Raw genomic sequence first — 19,768 nt, forward strand, 5'->3', positions numbered from 1 at the left:
AAAAGTATCTGAACATTTTAATTTAAAGAGTTTTAACTTTAATGATTATTATAAATAATACATTATTAAAATGCTTATATTTCAAATAAATAATTGAGTTTTGTTACCTGTCCTAAAAGCATCACAAAAGCAAACTGAATAAATATTTTCTCTTACACATTTTTCAAGCTGCAAAAACTTTCTCTCTCTGATCCTCTCTCCTCTCCCACCATTTCTCTTAAAGAATGAAAATAACTTTTATCCTGTGTACGAGTTAATCTTCTTTGTGTTTTATGTTTATTATTTCTATTGTTCATTATGATTCCACAAGGTAGCATTACTATCTCTACTTTATATTGAGGAAACCAGAGTTCACAAAAGTCAAGTAACTTGCCTTGGTCTCACTCCTCGTAGGTTATAACACCATCACTCTGACCCATATCTTCTGACTTAAAGGCCTCTGTTCTTTTCATTATGTGACAGTGTCTCAAAAAATAATCTATTTTAGGGAGTATAGTCTGGCTGATGCAGAGCAGAGATATGGTTACTTCATATTTTCCATTTACATAAAGCTTATATAATATTTTTTTAAGGATTAGGATTCAGGATAGTCTTAATGGTTTTATAGGACTGTTAAAGATGCTATTACATGTGAGTAGACATCTATAACATTTTTAGTACAAACTGTGCAGGTGTAACATTATTTTGGCATCGAAGACTTATTGTCTTGTATATAAACACATCTCAAAGGTGGAATTAACATCGTTATCAATATACTTCTAGGTAGATGTCCAGTAGGATTTTGATATTCCTCCCATGTGATCAGTCCACTATATATTGGTAGCCAAAGGGAATTTTGAGGAGGGATAATAGTCAGATGAGGAAAGAAGGTGAGGGGAGCAGATTGAGGTAATCAAAGGTATATATGAAAATGTCAACACTTACTAATTTTCCTCATGCTGTATATTGAAGTGAGGCTAGAACACAGATCCACAAACTTTTATATATGATTCCAAAACCCAAAAGGTTTTTCTTTTGAAATGTTATCCACAACCTAACCTTACCTCAACTGACAGGATGCTATTTATAGTTATTTATCCCACCACTTCATGTGAGCATTCAGAGGGTTTGCTTGAAAATTATCAATGTGCTTGACTACAGGATACCACCTCAGGCTCCCCTGAAAGTGTTATGTAATCATCTCTATATGCTCTATGTTACTCTTCATGTAAAATACAAATCTGAACTCTGAATCATATCTGCTTCCAAAGATTTCAGATAAGTGTTGACCTGTGTTAACATACATTATGTGGGGTTATCTAGCACAGGTAGCTTGTGATATTTTGAACACATCAACCTTGATATCTATGAATACTGAAGATAAGTAAGATAATATTTATATATTATACAGAGGTTAATACAGAATTAGGTGGTTACCTCAACAACCAAGGTATATAAAGTTTATTGAAACCAAATAATGTCATTTTTTGGTAGAAATTTAATTCTGATTAGTTTACAATGAGTTTATTTTTAGTGTTCTCAAATTCACATATTTTTCCTGTTGAGGCTCATTGATATTTTAGAAAAGATCTAAAAGCTGAAGTTTAAATTACAGTAGAGATTAATGTAGATGAGCTCAGGGCAGGTATGTTTATTTAGGGTATGCCTTAGAATAGTGTAGGAGTAATCTGTTATATCTTTCAATTCTCTTCTGAAATTTTAGTTGCTCTCATAAGGTACTTTGTAGCTTGCTCTTCTTGAACAAATTTTCTTTTCCTTGTCAGTTTAAAAAAGAAATAGCAAGTATTATCTCATAAAGGCAACCTGGTTTCCTCTTGACTACCTTATTGTAACATTATGCTATTAGTGCCTGGAATTCCCCCGAACTTTCGAAAAAATATTTGACCTATACTTCTGCTTGTGAAATGTAGTATTCTAGCTCACCTAAGTTGGGTGAATTTTTCTGTGTGTGTGTTTTTTAAAAGTGTTTTACTGATTTTTTTTTAGAGAGAGAGGGAGAGGGATAGAGAGATAGAACCATCGATGAGACAAAAACATCAATCAGCTGCCTCCTGCACACCCCCTACTGAGGATCGAGCCTGAAACCCGGGCATGTGCCCTTCACCAGAGAGCGAACCGGTGACCTCTTGCTTCATGGGCTCAACCACTAAGCCATACAGGCCAGGCTCACCTAAGCTGGTTTTGATGTTACAGATAGATACCTTATATGGTAGGACAATTGTTTAGTGACATTATGCTGAGAAATTATTCAGTGACAGTTTGTCGTTACAAAGTTTAAATATATATATTTCAACTCTACCAGTCACAGAAAGCAGATAAGTAAGCTAGGTATTGGGGTCATGACTCTTTATTTCAGGAAATGGATGTGCTGGTTCAGTGAAAGTCAAAGTCTATATGTAAGTGTATATACTTGAAGGCTATAGGATTCATTTCATTCACTGTTCTAGATGGACAGAATTTAAAATAAAGTTTTTGTTGCATTTTGTTTTTACTGCCCTCTACACTGCCCTCTTCTAAATTGAATTTCTTGTATGACTTCTTTAACATAGAATTGTTTGAATACCTCTAGTATAAGTTCACTGTCTCCCAAGCCTATTCAATTTCAGTGAGATGAAATTACTAGAAAGTTCTTTCTTAGTTTGTGTAGAAACCACTCTACTTACAAGTTATATTTGTCGATTCTGATTTTTGCCTTCTGGGACCATCTGGAACAAGTTTATCCCCTCTTCTAATTGGTGGTCCTTTGTGTACAGGAAGACAACCCTCATGGCCCTCCTGAGTCTTGTCTTAGAGTAAATATCCTCTGCTCATGAACTGTTCTTAAAATTAGTCTTACTTGAATTACTCATGTAATGAGCTTATACCAGTTTTAAGAGAACAGTGTATCAGACTCACTAGTTTGTATTTTAGGGAATTCTCTTCTGTTTTCTTGAAAATCATAATATTTTAGTGAACTTGATGGCTGTAATTTTCATTAAGGTTAAATTATGTTTTAGCTGAAAGTGTGTAAGTTCTTTAGAGCAGAAGAGGAGAAAGCTGAATTCTAAACACTTTTTACAGACTTTAGGAATGAAAACCCTGTATCCGTATAGATCTTTGGGGGGAAAAACAACTAGCCCAGCTAGCATGGCTCACTGGTTGAGCGTTGACCAAGGAACCAAGAGGTTACAGTTCGATTCCTGTCTGGGCATATGACTGGGTTTCAGGTTTGGGGCTTGATCCCCAGTAGGGGGCGTGCAGGAGGCAGCCAATCGATAATATTTCTCTCTCCTCAGTGTTTCTATCTTTCTACCCCTCTCCCTTCCTCTCTCTCTAAAAATAAAAAAAAAAAAAAAAACACCCAACAACTAGAACTGTTTTAACAGAATTTAAGGGAGGCCTACAAATAAAGTAGACAACCAAAAAAAAAAAAAGTGCTCTCGGGCCATTAGAAGGGAAAGTGAACGGAGAAAGATGACTTGCGTACGTAATTAATTTAACCAGAAGCTGTGGTGTGGATTTAACTTCCTTCAGCAAATCAGAGTAAGTAAGACCTAATGCTTAAAAGAAGAAAACTTGGTTAACACATAGAAGCTGTTTTGTTTTTCCTTTTTCTTTTTTTTTTAATGAAGGACAAAGGAGGGCAAAGCCAGCACTTGTTTACTTAGTTTGGACACCTCTAGTTAGAGCTAGTTTTCTATTGTATTTTCCTTTCTTTTGTGATCCCAGATACTTCTAGATTGGCTCTGCCAGGAAATCAATTTCTTCTTGTGACTCATTCATGTTTCAGGTTGAATTTTTATGACTAATAGGCAGGTAGACTGTGATGTAATTAGTTAAAGTAAGGTCAGATAGATTTCACACTCCATTAATTTATAAGGCTTTCTCATATGACCAGCTTACTCTGTTTTTCCAGAATAAGTCCATTGAATTTGTAGGGAGAGATTAAAAATTAGATAGTAACTCTAAATGGCTCTAAAGATCTTCAGTAAAGAATATAGGGTTATAAACCAGACTAATATTGATATCCAGGAAATTAAGATATAAATCAATGTTGGGGGAAAATTTATCTTTATCTTCTAATATTTTTTAAAAATCTCTGTTGGCCATAGTTTATAAAATTTTCATATTATTGTATGTTTATAGATAGTATTACAAATTGATATGAGTAGAGTAGGACAATCTCGTTTTGTCGTGTAAAGCCTAAATGCCTGACAGACTGGTAAGAATTGGTTGGCAGATAAAGCCAGTAATGGCTTGACATGGGAAAGTCAATTGAGTTAAAGTTAATTAACTTTACTCAATAACTACAGTTTAATCCAAACCCACTCTTTAGGTGCTATTGGTCCTTCAGTGAGTTGGACATATGCCTAGATCAGCACAAATTTATTTTTCTAGTAGAATCTTGGAATCTCTCATATTCAGTCATTTATTCAACAAATATTTATTGAGTACCTACTGTGTGCCTATTCTTGTGGACACTTATGATATATTGGTGAACCAAAGATCTTATCCTATTGACATTTACATTCTAGCAGGTGAGCAATAGGTAAGTCAATTCTATGCTATGTTCGAAAGCAGTAAATACTATGGATAAAGTAAGTAGAACAGAATAACGAAGAACAGGAATACTGGGGTATGAGAAGAAGAGTTGTAATTTTAAATAGTGTGTTCAGGTAGACCTTAATGAGAAAATAAAACTCCAGCAAAGACTTGAAGGAAAGGAGATCATTAGCCATGTGATGTATGGAGGTGTGCTTTCCAAGCAGATGAAACAGCTTGAGCAAAGAACTTGCAGTAGGAGTATGGCTAGTGTGTTTGAGGAACCTCGAGGAAGCAAGGTGGTTGGAGTAGAGCATGATATGAAAACAGGCCAGAGAGGATATGGGGAGGGGAGCAGTCAGGTCATGTAGGACCTTGTAAATCATTAAAAGGACTTTGGCTTGTGTTTTATGTGAAATGGAAAGGTGTGGCAAGTTTTAATCAGAGGAGTGACATAACTTGAGTTTTAATAGGACTGTTCTGACTGATGTTTTGAGAATAGCTTGTGAGGGCACCTGGATAAAAGCAGTGACAGAAACTCAAAGGTTGAATCCTACTTGTAATCAGTCATTTGTCTCATGGTCTACACTAAGGATAATGCATTGAGTAGTTAGCAATATTATACTAAGAGTCTGGCTGCTGGGATGTAGATCCTGGTTCTGTTATTTATTATTTTAATAAGTGACTTAACTTCTGTAACTTCATTTTCTCATTTGTAAAATGAGAGTAATACCTTATACAGTTATGATAATTAAACTGATACATGTAGCACTTCGAACAGTGTCTGGCAGTATAAACCTATAAGAATGTTGATAGCTAATATTATTTATCACTGTATTTTTGTCAGTTGTCAAGTCATATTGGTTCTACTGCCACAGTGTTTAGCACTGCCCCCTTCCTGTCCATAGATGTTGTCAACATCCTAGTTCAAACCCACAGGAGCTCTTGACTGGACTATTACAGCCACTGCCTAATGGATTTCCTTGCCTCCTTTGTTTCTGTCCCAGTCAGTCTTGCACACTGCTGCTGGATTGTCACATTACTTCCATGCTCTAAAACCTTAATTCCTTTCCTCTTGCTTTCTGAACTTTGTGCACACTTAATCAAGGCCCTCCTTCATGTAGTTCCAGCTTGCCCTTCTCCACTAAGTATACAGTACTGCGTGCTTTTACTCAGACTATGTTGATCCTCTGCTGATTTTCTCTGCCATTTGAAATTCTTCTCATTTCAAGTGGCAGCAACTACACTTTGTACTTTACTTCTCACAATAATATTCCCCACTGTAATCATTTGAGTACTCCTCTAATCCTTATATTTAGGTTTTGAACATTAGATGTGAGGAATTACATCTAAATTTCATACCAGTGTTTTACTCTAGCTCCATACCATCGTGATGTTTTAGTAAATATTTTTTTAATTAATTTTCTTGGAATTGTCATTGTTTTCCTCTAGGAATGATCAACAGCATCAAGCAGCTGAGCTTGAATCTGAGGAAAATGTTATTCCAGATTCACCAATAACAGCCTTTTCATTTTCTGGCATTAATCGTCTACGAAGAAAGGAGAACCTCCATGTTCGATACATAGAGCAAACCCATACTAAACCAGAGCACTCTGTGTGTACAAATGGTAAGGATTAGAGTTGTATCTGAATTATTTGGCGTTGTAAAAATAGTATTCATCTATTGTTTTTGTGTTCTTCAGTCTAATGGAAGGCGGACCGTCATTAGTGAAGTGACTGGGAAGGCATTTTCTGCCTGTATTATGTATAGACCTATGTTGCTCTTCTGAATATGTAAACACCCAGCATTTTATAAACACAGTAAAAAGTTACCTGTTTCTATTTTAAAAACATTCTTATATGCATATATCTGAGTGGGATAAAAGGTAAGAGGAAAGGAACTTAACATTAATTTTTATCCACGGTGTGCCAGGTATTATGCTGAGTGATTTGAATACATTATTACTATATTTTAATTCTCATGACAGGCATGCAGGGTAGCTATTAGCACCTATATTTTATAGATGACCAAAGATACTCTTTAGAAGAGTTAAACTCAGGATCACTTGTCAAGTAAATAGATGAGTCAGAATTCAAATGTAGATCTTCCTCACTCTAAATTTTTGTATTTTCCAGGTCTTGCCCACAGCTATTTTATACTGAGAATCCTGTCTTTAACTGGCTATTTTTACTTGTTATAATTTGTAACAATTGGTGGTAATAAAGAAATGGCATTGTAATGTATCTACTTTGTGACTTACCATTTCTGTTAAATGTTTTGGAACTACCTTTTCATGTAGTCCTGAAATTTATCATGTGACATGATACAAAGATTTACTTTAATATTGATCTAAAGTAAATGATAAAGACTATATTTAGTTTTTAACCTAAATTATTTGTAGCAAGGAAAGCATTTTGGGGGGAAAGGGTGTACATAGTTCTAGACATATTTTTATAGTGCAAATAAATTGCTAACAGTAACTATGCCATTGAAAAATAAGTAGATCTTATTGTTTGATGTTGGAAAATTGGCATAATTTTCATCATTTTAGTATGACCTTGTATCACCATCTAGTGGAAAACAAAAGAACTGTTAAAAATCTTACACATAATTAGGAGCTAAAGTAAAATATAAGATCATAGATCTAAAATGAACATTCATTGGCCTTTTAGTCTATTATCAGACAGGACAGGAGTCACTACAGATAAGCAACTGCATAATTTAGATCATGTTTAAATCCATGTATAAGAATATTCAGGAAAACAAATTACATCAATTTTCTTTATTAGGAAAGTCACCTTTTGTATCATAAAAGCTTCTGGCATATTTCTTCATTGTATGAGAATAATGTATAACTATATTTAAAAATTTGGTTTGTCTGTTTTAATCTTGTTCTAATTTTTATTTGGAATCTGAAATTTTGGTTTAAAATACAGGATAACGTTTGAGTCACGCAAATTATTTTAAAACTGACTTAATGACTACTTAGTCTTTTCCTCTTTTTGACCATCTTTGCTTGTTTATTTTAAAGTTTATACTGCTTTAATATTATTTTCAGGTTATAGTTAATAAAAGCCTATTTCCCTTTACATACTGTTTTTTGTTTGTTTTCTTTGAATTATTTCTGATAAATTTCAGTATTTCCTTTTAGAAAATAAAAACTAAAAGATTGTAGAGATAATGTGATGCAGTATTCATTTTAAATTAACCTACTGCTTTGCAACAAATACATAAGGAAAAGATACATTAAATATTACAGCTCTTGGAGACTTGGGTCAGAAGAAGCTTGTCTGTTCTAGTTTTCTCTCCCACTCTCCTAACTGCTACTGATCTAACTTCCAGCTTTATTTCTAATGAAAGTATAGGAATGAACTCTTTATTAGAATATGAAAATTGTATCAATACAGTAGCACTTCTAATACATTTAAAGATAGGTTTGTATTGACTTATCAAAATATTATTTTGATGATATTTTTTCAGTGTGATTGTTTATAGGTAATCTCTCCTTTTTCCCCCTTAGAATTGAGAAAAGTTCCAAAACCTTCAACTCATCCACAACCTAAGCCTAATGAAAATGAAATTCTGGTGGCTGACACTTGTGATCAAAGTCACTCTCCAGTGGCTAGTAAGCAGGATATTGAGATTACTTTATTAGTTTAAAATTTGTGGTTATTGGTGGGCGGTAAGGGAAAGGGATATGGGGAAGGAATGAAGGAGGGTGAAGAAAGGGGGAGGGCAGAGAAAGAGAATATGTTCTCACATTCTCTTCTCTTACTCATTACATTGGAACTGCTCTGGCAGAAGTCATCAGTTACCTCCTGGTTGTTAAAGCTAATGAATATTTCCCAGTCCTTGTTTTACTTGACCTTTCTATGATGGTGGACATTATCGAGCATTCTCTTGTTTCTTGAGGTGGTGCCACTCCTGGTTCTCTTGTTCTTCTTTTTTCACCTTCTTTTATTGACCTTTCTCTTTCTTTTAAATGTTACTGTCCCCAATGTATATGGTTCTTGGTCTATTCTTGTCTCACTTTCTAGAGGGATCTCACCTAGAGTTAGTATTCTGCGGCAACCTATATGGTAAATCCCAAATCTATCGCTGTCCAAGATTTTTCTCCTTATTTCCAAAACAGTGTATCTGCCTGCTGTTGAACATCTCTACCTGGATATCCTTCAACTTCAGTATGTCCAAAATTGAAATTTTTCTGTCAAACCTACTCCTCACCCTTTTATTTACAACCTCAGTGAATGATACTCTACATCCCTCTCGGAGTTACCTAAATCAAAAAACTTGGGAGTTATCCTGGACTCCTTTTTCATCTCTCATATTTAAATACTCTCCAAGTCTTGTTGATCCCACCTCCTACATATCTGTCATAAACATTCTTCTGTACCCCCATTAGGCCATCAGCATCTCTCATAAGATTGGTTTAGTAATCTAATTAGTCCTCTTACCTGTTAGGACTGCTTCTTGCTCTATCATCCTATCATGACTAGAATTACTTTTTAAAACCAAGTATTGCATCTTTCCTTTATTAAAACCTTTGGATATCTCTTCATTGCCTACAGGATAAGTTTTATACTCTTTAGCATAATCTGATCCCTCACTGACCTGTCTGGGCTCCTATCCTACTACTGCTACACCTTTTGCACTTTGATTTCCAGCAATTGAACCACATACAGTTTCCTGAATGTGTAATTTTGTTTTACATATATAGACCCTTACACATACATAGAACCCTTCTCTCTGCTCCCAGTCCAGTGAACTGTCATATTCCTCTTTCTCTCAAGGGTCAGCTTAGGCATGACTTAATGTAGCTTTTCTTGATTTTCCGAGGCAGATTTAGGAGTCCTTACTCTATGTTTAAATCACCCCTTTTTAATGTACTTTTATTGTAATGTTTGTCACATTTTATTACAATTCTCTTTTTAACCTTTCTGTTTTAACTGTAGCCCCATAAGTTCCTTGAGGATATAAATATTTTCTTTTCATCTAGTACCTAGCACAACACCTGGAACATAGTATGTGCTTTGTAAATATTTGTTGAGTTATTGGAACTCTATATGTATAAAATATTTGAATATAGATGATTTCTGTATAATTATGTGTTAGCTTAAAACTTGAAAATTAAGTAGTGCTGAAAATCTCTCCCATAAAGTATGTTTTCATGAATAGTATTATAAATATGATATGGTTTGATATTTGTAGTATGTCTTAGGTCACAGTAAATCCATTATAAATATATATTTTTATGATTTTTTTCATTGATAAGAAAAATTATCTTTTGCATTCAATTTACTTAGGATAAATGGAAAACTTACCTGAAAATACTTTGCAAGTGTAGACACTAGATATCTGCAACTTATTGCCATTTATAGTAGGTATTTTGGGCCTTTTTGCACAGAATTTAAAAAATTATTCAGTGCCATCTTATAAAATAGTTCTGTGAGCCGTTTATTCCTTTTTTTAAAAAAAAAAATTAAACTTCAAGGATATGTTTATTGATTTGAGAGAGAGAGAGGAAGGGGAAAAGAGAGAAACATTGATCAGTTGCTTTCTGCACGCTCCCCGACTTGGGATTGAACCTGTAGGAATCAAACCCGGAACTTTTTTGGTGTATGAAACAATGCTCCAACTAATTGAGCCACCTGCCCAGGGCCCCCTTTTGTATTTTTTTATACATCTGATTTCTATAATTGTATAATTAGGTGTTTTTTGCTTACTTAGAAACACATGGAACAAGCAGTTATCCCACTGATAAGTCATCTTTTAATTTAGCTACAATCGTTGCCGAGACACTTGGACTTAATGTTCCAGAAGAATCTGTAAGTAATTGTTTACTCTGATGATAATATGAATTAATTGGTGTCTTTTTAGGTCAGTTTTTAGAGAACTGAGCAAGAGAAATACTATTTTTTTCCAAAGATCATTGGATAAAGGCCTAGAACAAAATTGATATGACTAGAAAGGCTCTTTTATTTTATCTACCCCAAGCAGTCCCAGAAATCTAGTCTTTAGAATTTTGGGGATATAGGTTGTGGGTTGAGTCAGAATTTAGGGAAATGATAATGGCTTAGAGGGTTTGGCCAATTGTCTTCCCTGCATCCTCTCTTCCCCCTATTTCTACCGTTTCATCTAAGATAAGGCCTAAACCTTTAGGTTTATTTCAGAATTTATTGGATCTTCTCAGCATCCTTTAAACTGGGGTTTGATTTGAAAAACAGGATGAATTCTTAGGACTACCATATATACTTTAGTTCTGTGTTCTTACTAAGTGCCAGTCCAAAAAAAACCAAACTACTTCTTAGCAATTGCATCAGTAACTGACCCCATGATTTTTTCATTATTTTAGTGCTTCCTTAATGAGACACATTTACTTTTTTTTCTTAATCCCTAAAAATAGAAAACTTGAATTCTTTAATCTTAAGGAAGTTTTACTTTGATACAACTTTAAAATAGTATTCTGTGCTTTAGTTGGTAAATGTATATGAGTCATAAAATTGTGTTGCTATTTATTGAATTTGTAAAAATGGAATTGGTTTTTTATTACATTTGGGAAATTTGTTGTTTTTTCTAGTTTAAAAACCATATTCAAGTGATAGCTGGTAGTTTTTAACCTTTGAACTTTAAATGGGTTTTAATGGTTTTTAATTTTCTCCTACCCATAAGCCTGGCAAGTCAGTAGTTTAAACACCAAATACATTAAGGGTGCTGATCTCTAAGGATTTGGCGCTCCAATGTGTTTTTTCCTCTTTAAACTTAAAATGTGCTTCATATGTTTTATTGTGATAAAAAATGCACATAACATAAAATTAACCATTTTAAAGTGTACAATTCAGTGGCATTTAGTATATTCACAATATTAGGCAACTACCACTTCTATCTAGTTCCAAAGTATTTTCATCATCCCAAAAGAAAGCCTGTTAAACCTTCAGTCCTTGTTCCCTACCACTCGCCTCTGGTACCCACCAGTCTGCTTTCTGTCCTTACAGATTCACCTATTCTGGGTAATTCGTGTAAATTGAATCATACATGACGTGGCTTTTGAGTCAGGCTTCTTTCATTTACCCTGTTCTTGAGGCTCATCCACATTGTAGCCTGTATCAGCTTTTATCCATTTTAAGGAAAAATAATCTCTCACTGTGTTTATGTACTTTATATTTTACTGTTGAAGGAATCTCACAGCCCCATGAGCCCCCTTGGTGATGAGCTCTACCACAGTCTGGAAGGAGATCACAAGAAACAGCCGTCAGAGGAGTCTACAAGAAATAATGAAGATCATTTAAGGTAATTGGGGCACTTTGGTGAAAATTTATAAGCTATTGGTGAAAGCCTATTACAATGAGTTTCATATAATTAAACTATTTCTCTCCTTCAACATATAGTTTTGTTATTCTGGTTGTTTTAATTTTTATTTTAAAAAATATTTTCTCCAGTTTATGATCAATTGAGGGCTTTTAAAAGCATTACTATAGCAAGATGGATATTATTTTTAGATTCTTTCTGTACTTCTCTCAAGCAGTACTTAGGAGTTCCCAGCTTTGTTACTCTGCCCCTTTAAAGACCCAGTCATCCCTTCTGGGTTTGCATTTCCAAAAACTAGATGTTGTATAAAGCTTGGATAAGATCGTATAAGGATTGTGTTGCATCTCTTACTAATTTCACAACATCCATTAACTTATAATACCTATATCTGTGTAGCATTTTACTTTTTAAAAGAGCTTTTGGGTTTAGGTACATATATCACATTTAACTTGTCATCATAGTAATTCATTAAAGTAGGTTTTCTTACCCCCATATTTCACAGTCAACAAAAATGTAGCTTTAGAGAGTTTAAATGTCGTGTTTAAGGCCACATAGCTGTTCAGTACTAGAGGCAGTGCTCTTACCCATCCCATGTCTTCAAACTTAAACCTAATCCTCTTTCTACTACCAAAGCTGTCTCCTCTGCTAGAGGCAGACTGGGCCTTAGTTCACGTTCAGTTGTGTAGTATAAGAATTTTGTTTCTTAGAATTACTCATGACAAGGTTTCATAACAACAGAAGAAGTTGGGTCCCCAGTGGAATTTATTAAAATATTATTTTCTTATATAGTGAAGTGATTTAACTTATTTAGGAAAAATGTTTGTAAATAGGAATATCATGGTATTGAAATAGGATGACTGTATCGTTTTCCTCTGCTTTTTGTCAGCTAAAGGAAGAGAAGCCAGCAGCTATACCCTATTGTAAATGCTGCTGAAGCATCTCTCTCTAATATGTGGATAAGACCTTATTATTAATAATCCTTTATTAGCATACGTTTCTTCACCATTCTTGTCTTTTAATTTTTACCCTATTTCTTTATCTTCTTAGATTTTCAGATCCTAATTCAAAGACTCCTCCTCAAGAACTGTCTACTCGGGCATCATCTCCTGTATTTGGAGCTACCTCTAATGTGAAAAGTAGTTTTGGTTTGAGTACAAGTTTGTCCCCTTCTCTTTTAGAGACTGGGAAAAAAAGCCATCTGAAAATAGCACCTTTCAGCAGCACTTCTAATTCCAGATCAGAGAAAACTAGATCAAAATCTGAAGATAGTTCCCTTTTCACACATCCTAATCTTGGGTCCAACGTGAACAAGATCATTAGCCAATCTTCTAATAAGCAGATGCTTATAAATAAAAATATAAGTGAATCCATAAGTGAACAGGATAGTTCCACTCACGTTAAAGATGCTATTACTGATAAACATGCGGGGCCCCTGAAATCACTGGGATGCAAAACATCCAAAAGGAAGAAAATTGAGGAAGAAATTGAAGATGAAGGAAGCCGCCCCCAAGCCTCTTTTGATAAAGAAAATGCTTTTCCTTTTCCGCTGAATAGTCATTCTTTTATGAATGGAGACTATGCTATGGATAAACCTCTGGATCTGTCTGATCGGTTTTCAGCTATTCAGCGTCAAGAGAAGAGCCAAGGAAGTGAGACATCTAAAATCAGATTTAGACAAGCGACTCTCTTCGAGGCTTTGAAGCCCATTCCAAAGGGCTCTTCCTCAAGCCGAAAGGCCTCGAGTGGGAGCTGTGTGCCCACCAAAGATTCCCCAGAGGAGCCCCGTTTACAGGAGTGCATCCTCCAGCCCCTGAGTAAATCCTCTCCAGATAACAAAACACTACAAATAAAAGAAGAAAATCCTATCTTTAAAATCCCTCTGCATCCACGTGAAAGTTTGGAGACAGAGAATCTTTTTGATGACATGCAGGTTTGTGTTAAATGTTCAAGGAATTTATTTTAAATGGTTGGTTATGATTTCACTTAGATGCTAATAATTCTTTCTGTTTTAGGGTGCTGGTTCTCATGAGCCAGTAAGAACAAAAACCAGATCAGTTCATGGAGCATGCGAACTTGCATCAGTTCTTCAGTTAAATCCATGTAGAATCGCTAAAACAAAGCCTCTACAAAACAATCAAGGTATGTGCACTACAAGTAATACTTCCACTCTTCATATATCTTATCTTGATATATCATTTAAGATATTAAATGTATTATTTACATTCTTTGGATAGATTGAATTGTTTTGGAAGAAAATATTTTCTTACTGCATATTTCTGTATTTACAGAATAAGTCTCATTGGGTTCATTTTACATGTGATTATCCTTCTCTTGTGCTTTTAGAAAAATGAATTGAGAGCTTAAATAACTACTTTTATAGGTGATTTTGTGGATTTATTTTATGTAGTTATTTCTTTTTTAAAATTTTTATTCAATTTGAGAGAGGGAGAAAGGGAGAGATTTGTTCTACTTATTTATACATTCATTGGTTGCTTGTATGTGCCCTGACTGGAGATCAAACCCACAGCCTTGGTGTGTCTAACCAACTGAGCTAATCGGCTAGGACTGTAGTTATTTCTTATTTTCTTTGCAAAAGCTTTAAAAATTTTACACAGAATTTTAAAATATATAAAGTAGAATTTTCATCATCTAAAACTTGTTCCTCACCCCATAGATACTCTGTTCTTTTTCTTGCATTTACATGTATATTTATAAGCATATACATATATATACACATATATATATATATTTGTATGGGTTTTTCACCTTGTTTTTAAACATTGTCTGCTGTAATATGTATATCAATCTTTTCATAAGTCTGGTGTGTTTAAAAAGAGTCTTTGGTTTTTTTACCAACCAAATATTTCTGTACTTCACATGCAGTGTTTTTTCTTTTATTCTTCATTGGAAAGTTATTCCTTCATTCTGGGTTTATTTTCCTTTTTTCCTTAAGCACATTTTTTAGTGGTTCTTCTAATGAGAGTTTTTTTTAGTCTCTGTATAAAAACGTTTTTTTTTTATTCTCAGTTCTTTTTTTTAAATCTTTTTATTTTTTTATAATTGTTCTTAATGATTACAGTATATACTGATTTAACCTTTTGTAATCTACTTAGAGTTAATATTATGCCACTTTATGTCCTGTAACTATACCTTGTGTAGTTGTCATGTATATCTACATACATTGAAAACCCCTCCAAACAAAGTTACAGTTTCAACTGTTTAAAAAAAAATTTATTGACATAAAAATCACATATTAAAATTTATAAGATTTACCGGTTTCGGTATACTCATAGAGTTGTGCAAACATTACTACAGTCTCTGTATAGAACATCTTCATTATTCCAAAAGAACAAAAAGAACAAGACCCATTAGTAATCATTCTTCATTCCCCACTCCTCTTTCCTCTTCCCCCAGGCCTAGGCAGTCACTAACTTACTTTCTGTCTCTATAGATTGGCCTTTTCTGGAGTTTCTATGTAAATGAAATAATAATCTTTTGTGACTGTTTTTTTACTATTTCACTTTTTTTTACTATTATGAATAATGCTGCTATGAATACTGGTGTACAATTTTGTGTGAATGTGTTTTTTTTCTTTGGTTTTTTTTTAGTTATACATAGTAGAATTGCTAGGCCATATGCTAATTTAGTATAACCTTTTGAGAACCTACGTAACTTTTCCAAAACAGCTAAGTCATTTTGCATTCCCACCAGCAGAATATGAGGGTTTCAGTTTCTCCACATCTTCACCAACACGTTACTATCTGTCTTTTTCATTCGATCCATCTTATGGGATATGAGGTGGTATCTCTGTGTGGTTTTGATTTACTTTTCCCAGATAGCTAATGGTGTTGAACATCTGTTCAGGTGCTTATTAGCCGTTTGTGTATCTTCTTTCAAGGACTGTCTGTTAAGATCCTTTGCTCATTTTTAATTGGAGTATTTGTCTTATTGAATTGTGAAGAGTTCTTTATATATCATAGATACAAGTCTTTTACCAAACATATGATTTGCAAAACTTTTCTGCCATTTTCTGCATCCCATAATGTTTTAAAGGAATGAGAATTTTTAAAATCTGTTCTTAATTATATATATTTTTTTCCTCCTTATCTAAGATGTATCCTTTGAAAATATCCAGTGGAGTATAGATCCAGGAACAGACCTTTCTCAGTATAAAATGGATGTTACTGTAATAGATACAAAGGTGAGTTAGAAAGTAAAACCAAAGCCCATGTGGTTATTCTAGTGAGCTCTTAGTCACTCTCCTCTCTCACTCTGTGACCTGGAGATAATACCTCTTAAAACTTGCATTTATTTATTTAGTAAACTAATAAATAAAAATGCTTATTCTTCCAACTTTATGGTATCTTTGAAAGAATAATAATACTTTTGACTTTAAAGGCCTTTGCTGAAAATTATTGTTATAGTTTTAAAGTAATACAAAATGCTAGTTAAATATTTTAAATAATTATTTATCAAAATAATTCATTATATGCTTTGATTCACTTTTAAAGTAATGTACCTTCAAGAAAAAAAAGTTTCATTTTCCCAGTTGGCTAGAGTTTAAAATATTTTTTTAAAAACTTAAAATTCAAAGTAGAAATAATTTTTTTGACTTATATTTAAATTTTATATAGTTTGAGAAGTTCTCTTTTACTTGGTAGTATATTAATAAAGTATTTAACAGTTATTAAAGTAATATATATCTATGAAGAAATAAGATTTAATTTATGAAGTTATTCTTTGTGTACATTGATGCACATTACTGTAAGGCAGATCAGAGAAGAAAGGCAGGAGGAGCTCAGGGCATGCAGTGTTCTGTAATCCTCCTTTCCTTGGCAGCAGGCCTCCTTTCCTAGGCTTGAGAGAAGATATTTGTGTTGTATATGAAAGCTAAAATGTTCTACAGGCAATAAAACCTGAACCGTATCTCTATTCCTAAAAAGTTAAATATAACTTAACGCAACCAAAGTGTACACTTAAAAAAATGGTTAAAATGGTAAAATTTATGTTACATATAGTTTACCAGAAATATTTTTAAAATAACTATAAGAGCATAAAGGGATAATTATTAAAATTTTGAATTTTTAAATATTCAGGATGGCAGTCAGTCAAGATTAGCAGGAGGTGAGACAGTGGACACGGACTGTACGTTGGTTAGTGAAACTGTGCTTTTAAAAGTGAAGAAGCAAGAGCAGAAGGGAGAAAAACGTCCACGTAAGATTTGATTTTTTTATTATTATTTAGTAAAAATGTGGAGGGAAGTTTATAGTCATACCATTGCATTGATAAGCACAAGTGATCTCTTCACCATAAACCAGGGGTTTTTTCCCCTGTTCTGATAATACTAGATTTCTTCAGTAAAGTTCAGTTTCAGTATTTCAGAGGACTAAAACTCTTTAGCCAAAATAATTTTTACCCTAGAAAGAATTCAGATTGTTTTCAAGGGTCAGCAAACCACAGCTGGCTGCCCATTTATAAATAAAGTTTTATGGGAATGCAGCCTCGCTCATTTGTTTATGCATTGCCTATCGCTGCTTATTGATACAGCAGAGTTGAGTAGTTGCTACAGAGACTTTACTGGCCCCAAGGTCTATAAATATTTACTGTGTGACCCTTTAAGTAAAAGTTTGCTAGTTCAGCATGAGTGCCATGGGCATGGGGATGGTGACCTTCAGTCAGAGTTGGGGACCTGGGGCTGGGCCTTGCTGTGCCACACTGGAGAGGCAAGGTGGCTACAGAAGGAAGGAAAAGCCACTGACTGCCCTGTGGAGCTATAAAGCCTGAAGGTGGCCTATGAGGCCTCAGATGGTAAGAAAGGAAGTGACTGCATTCAAGGTGCCAAGCTGGGAGCCTCAGGACTGGCAGCAGCAGCTGGCAAACGTTCACACCATGAAGAGTGGGAAGTACATGCCTGTGGACCAACTGGGGGCTGAGCACTGCTATAACCCCAGTGCGCCCCCAAAGGTACAGAGGTACCAAGTGCTGCTGTCGCTGATGTTCTTCAGCCGGACCAACGACTAGGTGACAGCAGTGCCATGCAGCGAGTACATGTTCAGGGCCTGACGGTAGACAACATCCTACAGACAGAAGACACTGAGCACACTTGTCTACCCTGTGGGCTTCTGGAGGAACAGGATGAAGTATATCAAGCAGACCAATACTATCTTGCAGCCATGCTATAGTGGAGACATCCCAGCCTCTTTGGCAGAGCTGATGGCACTGCTAGGCATAAGGCCCAAAATGGCACACTTGGCCATGACTGGCCTGGGGCACTATGTTGAGCATCACAGTGGACACATGTGCACAGAATCAACAACAGACTCAGGTGAAACAAGAAGGTCACCAAGTCCCCATAGGAGGCCTACACAGACCCTGTCTGCACGTCCACTCATGCTACCGGGCCTGCTTCAATCGGGCCCTGTGCCCAGCTGCACAAGGAGCTCTGAAGGCTGTGTCTGTTCTGCAACTTTGCTGAGGAGTTGCAATCTGTTCATAATAAAGCTTGGGGGTTTGCAAAACCAAACCCAAAAAAAGGTTACTGATTCTTGGTTCAGATAATTTTTTTCTAAAATGTATAAAAGGGAATCTTGAAAGTCCTGTTTTAGAAATACAGTTTCCTAAAGCAGTTTCATAAGGCAAAACTGGGATCCCACTGAGAAGTATTAGTATAGATTTGCAAATTAGCAGTAAACTGAGAACAATAGTGTATATGCCGATTTACTCTGCCATACTCTGCTTCTACATTAAAAGGATACAGCCCTTTGTGTTGAGAACCTGTTAAAAAATTTCTTATATTGGCTTTCCAAAAGAGGTGGGAACAATGAAGGGATTTTGGTTGGCATTACCTTAGCAGCATTCCTAACTAAAGAAGCATATGACATGAGACCAACTAGACTGGGACTAGTTTCATTTGTCAGCCTTTTGAATTGAAGGTGTAAGACCTGCTACTTGGGGCTGCAGTGCCAAAAGCAGAGGCATTTTCCAACCCTCATCTGTTGGAAACTGAGGATATTCAGGCTATATTTGCATTCTCTCTCTTCTCCTGAATGCTCTGTAGTCTACCTGCTCAGAGCCAAATAATAAAACGCCTATGCTTGTTCTCACTTCTTTGAGACACCTTATCCTTGCTGCCCTAAATGCAGTAAGTGAAAGAAAAATTTAATACTTTGCTTTAATTCTTTGTCCTTTAGAAATGAATAACTATCCATATGACCAAGTATCTGGCTGCCTAAGTTGTGAGAGGATAGTACCTATTAAAAGAAAAACCTTAGCAGCCTGCCAGGGTAGCTCAGTGGTTGAGCATTGACCCAGAACCAAGAGATAATGATTTGATTCTGGTCCTGGCACATGCCCCAGTTGTGGGCTGGATCCCCAGTAGGGGGCATGCAGGAGGCAGCCAATCAGTGATATTTCTGTCCCACCCATGTTTCTATATCCCTCTCTCTTCCTCTCTCTCTCTCAAAATCAATGAAAACATTTTTAAAAAAGAAAAGAAAAACCTTAGCAATGATGTATTGTCTTTTTATAGTGAATGTCGCAAATAATTTTCTTCTTAAGAAGATAGTTTACTGTTTCATTTGTATAGGAAAGGGAAAAACTGAAGTATGACTACTTTGGCTTCAAATTTATCTAGTTGATTAAAAGAACATAATCGTTCCCCAGTGTATTTGAAGCAAGTGTTGTGTAGAAGTGAGATTAGAACTTCAACTAGGTATCGTGTGTACTGTTGATGCATAATAAATTAGTACAGTAATTTAAAGGATTAAAACAACAAACGTTTTCTTCCATAGTTTCTATGGCTCAAGAACTCAGAAAGGGCTTGGCTGGATGGTTGTGTCTTAGGGTCTCTCATGCAGTTGTTGGCAGATGGTGGCTGGAGCTAGAAGACCAAAGTGCTAGACAGATGGGGTGACTTTGCATCTCTCCTCTATCAGCGTCAGG

The 19,768-nt window shown here is 35.1% G+C and overlaps 1 protein-coding gene and 1 pseudogene across 3 annotated transcripts in view; both read left to right on the forward strand.

Moving 5' to 3' along the window:
• Positions 1-19,768, forward strand: part of RBBP8 (RB binding protein 8, endonuclease) — a 62,281-nt gene that overhangs the window by 30,205 nt on the left and 12,308 nt on the right. Inside the window, exons 7-14 of one of the 3 annotated variants that reach the window (XM_016211515.2) lie at positions 5,974-6,149; positions 8,043-8,147; positions 10,250-10,347; positions 11,697-11,809; positions 12,875-13,757; positions 13,840-13,966; positions 15,940-16,028; positions 16,924-17,041. In XM_016211515.2, the coding sequence (XP_016067001.2) occupies positions 5,974-6,149; positions 8,043-8,147; positions 10,250-10,347; positions 11,697-11,809; positions 12,875-13,757; positions 13,840-13,966; positions 15,940-16,028; positions 16,924-17,041 (1,709 nt within the window). The remainder of the gene's footprint in view (positions 1-5,973; positions 6,150-8,042; positions 8,148-10,249; positions 10,348-11,696; positions 11,810-12,874; positions 13,758-13,839; positions 13,967-15,939; positions 16,029-16,923; positions 17,042-19,768) is intronic. The other 2 variants (XM_087818995.1, XM_087818996.1) reach the window with 2 other exon arrangements.
• On the forward strand, positions 17,059-19,150 carry LOC107535915 (endonuclease III-like protein 1 pseudogene; annotated as a pseudogene).

The sequence above is a fragment of the Miniopterus natalensis genome, chromosome 7 (genome assembly GCF_054644295.1).
Source record: "Miniopterus natalensis isolate mMinNat1 chromosome 7, mMinNat1.hap1, whole genome shotgun sequence".
NCBI lineage: Eukaryota > Metazoa > Chordata > Mammalia > Chiroptera > Miniopteridae > Miniopterus > Miniopterus natalensis.